The sequence below is a fragment of the Pinus tabuliformis genome, chromosome 7 (genome assembly GCF_031772625.1).
Source record: "Pinus tabuliformis cultivar Carrire ecotype Pingquan chromosome 7, CPIR1, whole genome shotgun sequence".
Lineage (NCBI taxonomy): Eukaryota > Viridiplantae > Streptophyta > Pinopsida > Pinales > Pinaceae > Pinus > Pinus tabuliformis.
Window position 1 is genome coordinate 767,560,770 of NC_142293.1, and position 8,323 is coordinate 767,569,092.

Sequence of the window (8,323 nt, forward strand, 5' to 3'; positions counted from 1 at the left end):
AGGACAAAGCCTCTGCCCTATGAATTTTGGTCAAAATGAATTGACTTCTTATTTGGCGTTGTGCTGGGATATAAAGGGCCATTATCCCTGGTACTGGATCCCTGTGAGTTTTCTTATTAATGGACTGGTAAGAAACAAGTTTTGGGCATAAACTATTGAGTACTATCATTGAGCTAATTGCTGGTATAATCTGCTGTGCAAAGAAAGTTTAAAGTTAAGCATTTCATTGTGTTTATGTTTTCTAGCTAAAGCATAGACCAGACCTAGGGTGCATGGAATTTTAACAAACTAGACCATCATAATAGAGGCACTTTGCATGGATTTTTTCTTTCACAGTGCACAAGGCAACTATTTTGGACATATGTATATTCTGCATTGTATATGCCTAGAAAAATTTGATATAGATGGAAATTTGTTTTTCTCATTAAAATGCGTGTATGTTTTATGCTTTTGTGCTTGCGGAGTTTTTTCCAAGCTGAGTCAAACTCTTGGGTCTTCTGCCTGCTGGTGTATTTTCCTGAGCTAATTCTGATAATATTGATTGATATACATAGAAATGAAGCAGCTTGCAAAGCCTGCTGTGTTCTTTAGTCTTCTATGAAGCTTTTGAGGCATTTACTAAAGAGTCATACTGAATAGTTTTATCCTTGTTCCTCAACTTTAGGCCCATGTAGTCTGTAACCTGTAACATTACTTCTCCTTTAGCCATGAATTAGAAGTAGCAGATTGATCAGATGGTGGTCTGTGGTAAATACAATAACTTGCAGTTTTGATCTCTAATAAACTGCAAAGCTTCTTTCCGTTGTCATAGTATGCTAGTATTTGCTTTTTGTGCAGGTTATAGATGTTATTATTTTCCTCTTTTTTCAAACTCAAAAAGTTGAGTGCATGTCTGCTTATTTAAGATTACTCTTTCTGCTGGAACTCTTCCAGTCATGGATTTTTGTTTGATATGTTTCATCATGCATCCAATTCTTTCCATTTTTCGTATTTTATTTGTGCTTTATACTATAGCCCTTATTTTTCCCTCTCTTTTCTGCAGTTTGTGGACTTATGCACGACCAAAATACTTAATTTGTTTTTGTCTTTTTTTTCTTTAAATGAAATTTCTATATAGTGTAACTTGTATCAAATGGTCTGTTCCTGGAAATGCAGGGCCGTGCAAAATCAAAGCAAAACGGGGAATACAGTCAATGAGACTGGTAGATGGCAACCAGGGGTTGCCACTTCAGGTAATATTTTGCAACCTTCTGGCAGTAGAATCCCTCAAGCTGCTCGGCAAACTATGTATCACTCGGGTCACAAGGCTTTTATTTCGACGTACCTGGATGATTTCAAACAAGGATTCCCAAAAAATGGTTTGTTATCTGTTTCAAAGAAATGGTGGGGAAGCAGTGGGTCTATCAGTAAGGAGGATGCACCTGAAGACTCAGAAATAAGTGAGGAAAAATTAACGAGTAGAAAATCTAATGAATCACCAGAAGACATTGAACTTGGGACTACAAATGAAAATGATGGCAGAGTCACTTCTGAGGAGGATGGATTTTTGAATGAAGGGAAGTCTTCTGACAGTGAAAGTATTTCAAAGCTTGCTAGGCACATGGGATCCCAGGATGAAGACTTGATGCACATTAGCATACTCTCCAGGACTAGAAAGAGAAAAGCGGAAAATGGAAGGAAAGCATTGAAACTAGCTGTAACTAATGGTTATGGTACATACAAGATTCGGAACAAAGACAAAATTTTGCTTGAACGAATATTTGGATCTCCCTTGCCCAGGCAATGGAAAGCAAGCTTAAGTTTTTCAGATAGTACAGTTTAGTATGACTTTTCTTTGATTACCAACTCATCAATTTATCTGCTTGGAAAGAAATTTAAGCATATGATTGACGGGCAGCATGTTTTGGCATTTTAGCTTTCTTGCCTACACTGGGAGGACAAGGATATATGTACAGTAGTATGGAGATATCTATCAATGAGTTGATGATCTCAAATGAAAAGAAAACAGTCAATGTACTGGTGATTCCAAATGATGGGAGAACATAGACAGCAGATTCCAGTCAGGATTCTTCATTTGTATTATAGTTTAATACCAAGGAAAATTTTAGGGGCTAAATTTCACTATTTGGCTAATTTTCCCTTTTTTTTTCAAAAATGATTTTTCAATTAAAAATGAATATTTTCCCCTATTTCTAAAGTATTAAATAATTTTAATTGAAAAATAGACATTTTTTTTTCTACAAATTAGATAAAATCATTATGAATTTGAATTTTTTGACAAAACCATTGTAAAACATTCATAGTTGATATTTTAACAGTTACCAGGGTTTCTACACTTGAACATAAGTATGGATCCTTAACCTTTCCCTATTTTCCACCATGTTTCCAGGATGGAGGAACATGGGAGTGGGCAAATGCACATGGGGGATATGTGGAAACACCCCCAAAATTTGTGAAATTCGTGGGGATGGGGGATATTAGGGTCCCTGTCTCCAAAATTATAAAAGTAAAAGTAATAATGGTAAAATCCCAACAATAACAATTCATCCCATGAAAATTCATCATTGTGCAATTCAGTGGAATCTCTATAGTCCTGTCATTCCTAAAATCCTTGAAATTTTGTTAAGTCTGCTGAATTCTGAATGGGATACTGCCATTCCTAAAATCCTTGAAATTGTTAAGTCTGCTGAATTCTGCAATTTTTTCCATATGAAGTCCGATGAAGTTGGAACCACTCTCAAACTTCCTGAAACAATTAATGGTAATTTTAAAAATTTAAGTAAAATGATAGAAAAGGTAAGATAAACTCACAAACTCCTCAAATCTTTGTTCTGTCTTTAAGGGTTGTTGGACAAAAAATCCCCGGGGAGGGGGCAGGGGGTGGATGGGGCATCCTGACACCCCCCTTATTGGGGAATGCATCCCCCACTTTGGGGAAACATTTCCCCAAATGGGGGACATGGGGAGATGTTTCCCCAGGTGCTCCCTGCCCCTAGAGCATGGAAAACATGTGGGACACGGCCTCAACTCTGCGGGACATGGCCCCTTGGAACTGAAATTTTCCATGTTTAAAACTTTTTTTAAATGTAAAGCTGACTTCATAGATGATCGCATTGGCTGCCAATTGGGAGCAAAGTTCAAGTGCAGATTGGTCTGCATGAGAGTGTTTTGTAGGAAGAGAGATCTCAAAACTACAATTTGAATTTGTAGTGGGGATGGAAAGTTCATCAATTTTTTCTATGATAAGCTTTCTAAAGGTTTGTGGTTTTGTACCATGATATTCTGACACTGCCTAAAGGTTCTAAACTGTTCCTCTATCCATGCTTGTAAAACTTCCCAACTAATGGTATGGCTTCTCCCCTTTAAACAGTTCTCTTTCTTGCACATGGGCTGATGAGTGATGATGCTGTAGGCTTTGTGCATTCAGATAACTTATTTTATATTTACATGATTGAACATATAAACTCTGGAACTTCTAATTTGTAAATATTTTCTGGATTTCAGATCTTGCAACTTTGCGTCAGGTCTCATTGTGCCAATGACAATTTTTTTAGTATTTGAGATGATTAACAGCGAGCATACTGCATGATGTCCACCACCTGTTACATCAGAAATAAGCTCAAAATTCATTAAAGTAAGACGAAAGATTTTGCTCGGGTACATCTGCATGTCCAGCTGGCATGGTAAAACTAATTAACCTTTGAAATGATTTTTTCATGGGCTCGTTTATTATGGCATCTTCATCAGAGGTTCTACTTGAATGCTTAGATCCAATGCATTGCCAGAGAAGGTTGGAATTTTAAACTCATGAACACGTCTCTCTGTTTTTGGACTTGTCTGTTCTTTCGTATCTGGGGGATAAAATAAAGATGCATTGGTGGCCACCCTATGCTAGAATTGGGATTTCAAAACCTGGCAAAATTTCCGTGGCTTCAGCCTTCATATAAATCATGTGAAAGTTGATGTTCTGGAATATATATATAAAAAGCTCAAATTTCATTAAAGTAAGTCGAAAGATTTTGCTCGGGTACATCTGCATGTCCAGCTGGCATGGTAAAACTAATTAACCTTTGAAATGATTTTCATGGGCTTGTTTATTATGGCATCTTCATCAGAGGTTCCTCTTGAATGCTTAGATCCAATGCATTGCCAGAGAAGGTTGGAATTTTAAATCCATGTACATGTCTCTCTGGTTTTGGACTTTTCTTTTCTTTCGTATCTGGGGGATGAAATTAAAATACATTGTTGGCCACTCTATGCTAGAATTGGGATTTCAAAACCTGGCAAAATTTCCGTGGCTTCAGCCTTCATGCAAATCATGCGAAGGTTGATGTTATTGAATACATATATATATATATATATAATCTGGTTTTATATTAATATAAAGAAAGGAATGAGGAGATGAACCCAAGGGCATAGATCAGGCTTATGATATTTCTGTAGCGTTAAAACATATTGCCTGTACATTCCTTACTGGAATATATATATATATATATATATATATATAAAAGGTGGTTTTATATTAATATACAGAAAGGTATTAGGAGATGAACCCAACGGTATAGCTAAGGCTTATGATATTTCTGTAGCGTTAACACATATTGCCTATGCATGCCTTGCTGGAACATACAGACAGTTTTTCCATCACAGGTGGTTATTTACTAACTATAAGGCACACGGAGGGGGACTGCCCTGTACTAACAAAACCACACTATACAAAACACCTATGCCTCTGGGAAATTGAGCTCGACTTTCAAAATTAGGGGCATTGAAGCAACTCCTCTACTGGTCATGTTTGAACAAGCTTCCTGCACTATAACAGAAACATGAAAAGGCTGTGTCTACCACAATTGAATTTAAGGAGGGGCATGACACCAGAGCGAAATCTCATGCTTACCATACCATCTATTCTTCATCCTTCTTGTTGCTACACATAGTTTTGATCTGTCCTCATTCCCAATTTTCAAATGCCCCTAGTCACTGAGTTTTGAGCTCCCATAGATGGAGCAGGAACCATATTGTCCACTGACATCCTCATGACTAGTATCCAGTCCCTAGCAGGAGTTCTCTAACTTGTCCAATTACTCAATTTTGTATTTTAACCTCCTCTGCCCAAGGTTTTGTGCACACGCCAATTTCAAATGCTTGTTACAGTCATCAACTGCACTCGTTCTTTGAATTTTCCCTCCCAGTATTCTCTCATTTTTCCCAGATCGTCTTCCAATGCAGACCCATCCACGAAGCCGCATCTTTCAGAGCTTCTACTTGCTCAATGATTAGGACTACAATTCTTGGAATTCATGATTCTTTCATCTGTGCCAATAATTGATTAGTTTGTACAAGCCGCCTCTACAATGTTGAGACCTATCCCTTGCCACAACCAATGCTCACACCTTTGCCATTATGATGCCCTAACGCCAGATATAAAATGATCCCTCATAAGGTCATATGGTTGATTATGACAAAGTAAGGCGAGAGACTTTGGTTCATTAAGTCTCTGCACTTTTTAGTGAGTTGTGTGCCATCTCAATACCTTTATTGGGAAGCCTATCAATGGCTTCATCAAATGCTCTCTCGATATGATAATAAAATATTTTCAAATAATGATTATGCTGATAGGAATTCTTGTTTTAAATATGGGGATGATCCCTAGATTTTCTAAAAGTTGAAAGTTTTCAATCGCCAACGTGACTTGAATTGGTGTAATCTGGCCTATCTACCACTGAGTTTGATAACACATCCCTTAGAAAATGGTACAATGAAATAACAATATTTTAAAAACAAAAATAACAAATGCTTACAGATGTGTTTGATCTCTTTTGGATTTGATAAGTTGCCATCTTCCTCCACATAACTAATATAATTATCGGCCTTAGAGTATTGCTACTTTTCCAGGTGGGTTTGATAAATTGATACGGGGTGATGATCACATTCAACCACGAGAGAAATTTGTTTCGTTAGGATTATATATGCGTTTTTATTTGCATTACAGGGTTGTCACGTGGTGGGGACTCAACTTCTCTTAATAATATTTGTCACGTGGTGGGGCTCATCTTGTGTTAATAATAATAGCATAGATAGAATTTTTATTTATGTCATCAGGTACCCTGCAAGTAGTTAAAAATGATGATGTGGCCATTTTGTAGAAGGCAATACATCAAGTAATGATTACAAATAATAATAATGGTGATGGTGATTGTGGAAAAAATAATTTATCAGTCTCTTGATTGCATTGCTTTTGAGAGGTCATGATTCTTTCCTTTATGTGCAATCACTATTTAGGTATGCACAAGCTTCCTCTACACTAGCGAGACTTGCAATGCCTTGCCACAACCCTCCTTTGCTCACACCATTGACATTATTATTCCCCAACCTTGGATTGTAGAACGATTCCTTATAAGGCCCCAAAGGGAATTATAAAATGTTAGGGTCCAACCCTAACCCCCTTATTTATGTAATAGGGTCGAGTCATAGTTATAGTTAAGTAAGGAGTTAATAAAGCTCATATTAATAATTGTAAGTAGTTGACCCGCATTTAAAGAAGGGACCACAGTTAGTTGCAAATGGGCCATGGTATTAGATAGATGGTATTAATAAGAACCATGGTATTGCATGTATGAATCCTATATAAAGGATAGAGACTCCCCTCGAGGAGCATCATGTGTTATTTTGTAATTGAGTCTAGCTCTATTGGAGGTTGCCCCCTCGAAGAGGCAACTAAACATTGCTTTCCTTTCTGAATAATAAAATACATGCTGTTATTTTTTATTGTTCTGTGTTTGGGTATATTTCTTCGCATATTTGGTATTTTGATAGCTTCTCGTAGGTCAAGAGCATAACAAGTGGTATCAGAGCACTTTCTAGGGCTGGTGGGATCTCCATTTTTAGCAAAAATTTTTTTGGCTAGAGACGTGTTCCGACATCTTTAAACCATGGGATCTGTTGTTGAGCGCATAAACCTGCAGATTTGGGGAGGCATGCACGCAAGAAATACTAGAGGTGGTCACGCTTGTTGGACTCCCTTGTAACCCCTATGGGTACCCCTTCAAGTAGTAGCGCATTACACAAAACCGCGCTTAGACTGTCTTCCAAGTACCCTCTGGGTATATCGGAAGCCCCCTAGGCTCTCTTGAAACCTCGCCATAGATAAACCATTGGCCATCTTGCTGCTACAGTGCACTGAGAACAGCGCTCAGGGAGATTACTCGTGCGTAAGATAGGGTAGTCAGGTTGTACGGCTAAGGGTACGGTTGATCCTCCTTGGTTAGTGCCCTGAAAGATTGGGCCGAGTACCACTGTCAGACCCGTACGTATATTGCGATCTGTAGCACCTGACACTCCTTGAGACCATAGTTCCCTTGTCTCTCTCTAGATCACGCATCATCTTTGCCAGATCAGAACTAGCAAGTTGGGTTCTGTCACAGTCGCAACAATCAGTTTTGTCATTCAGATCTCTCAGATCCGCCATTCAAATCTAGCAGCAAGGGTTCGATCACTGCCACATTCTTACTGATACTCTGCAGTTGAGGGTTAGCCGATAGATCTAACTATTTGTGTGGGCCCCTATACCTGGGTGTGATTCTCGCAGGACATTGGGCAGAATTTACTTTTCTGGGATTCGGCTACTGCTGTATTCCTAAGCAAGGAGTAAAACTCCTTTCGAAATTAAAAAAAAATAAAAAAATAAAAAATAAAAAACGAGTCTAAGACCCTCCCGGGGCGCTTATAGGAGACTTAGCCCATAAGAATCAGGTCGACGAGCTGAGCAAGGTGGTACCATTCACTTGTTAGCGTGAAAATTTCGGGTGGTCCCAAATTTGATTCTTTTCGCAGTAACGACAAGTGCACCAGATCGGTGCATGGTTCAAACTAGAGCTCAAGCTATGGACAATGAGAAGATCAACGCCCTTGAACAAAAGTTGGATGCATTACTGAAGACGATCCAGACCTTAGCTGACACAATGACAAAGGGCAAGTCGGGGGAACAATTGAAGGCATATGCTTTTAATGAAAACATTGAGGGCGAGTCTAGCCATTCTCTTCACCTCTTTGGAGACCACCAACAGTCCCAGCCGCGACCACCCAAGCTGGACATGTATAAATTTGATGGCTCTCATCCGGCCACATGGCTAGCACAAATGGAGCAATATTTCACATTGAATCACATCAGAGATGATGTGACTCAGCTAAGTGTGGGTAGCATGTACTTGGACAACGAAAGATGGCAATGGTGGCAGTGGCATCAACGTTGCTATGGAAGGCCCGTGACTTGGTAGGTATTCGCAAAAGCCCTTATGGATTGCTTTGACCATGAATCTAATTT

At 38.7% G+C, this 8,323-nt stretch overlaps 1 protein-coding gene across 1 annotated transcript in view; it reads left to right on the plus strand.

The window, feature by feature from the left end:
* Window positions 1–3,755, plus strand: part of LOC149249808 (uncharacterized) — a 202,716-nt gene extending 198,961 nt beyond the window's left edge. Inside the window, exons 5-6 of the mRNA XM_089453482.1 lie at window positions 1,156–1,816; window positions 3,505–3,755. Coding sequence (XP_089309608.1) covers window positions 1,156–1,816; window positions 3,505–3,561 — 718 coding nt within the window. The 3' untranslated portion in view covers window positions 3,562–3,755. The remainder of the gene's footprint in view (window positions 1–1,155; window positions 1,817–3,504) is intronic.
* Window positions 3,756–8,323: the final 4,568 nt, after the last annotated feature.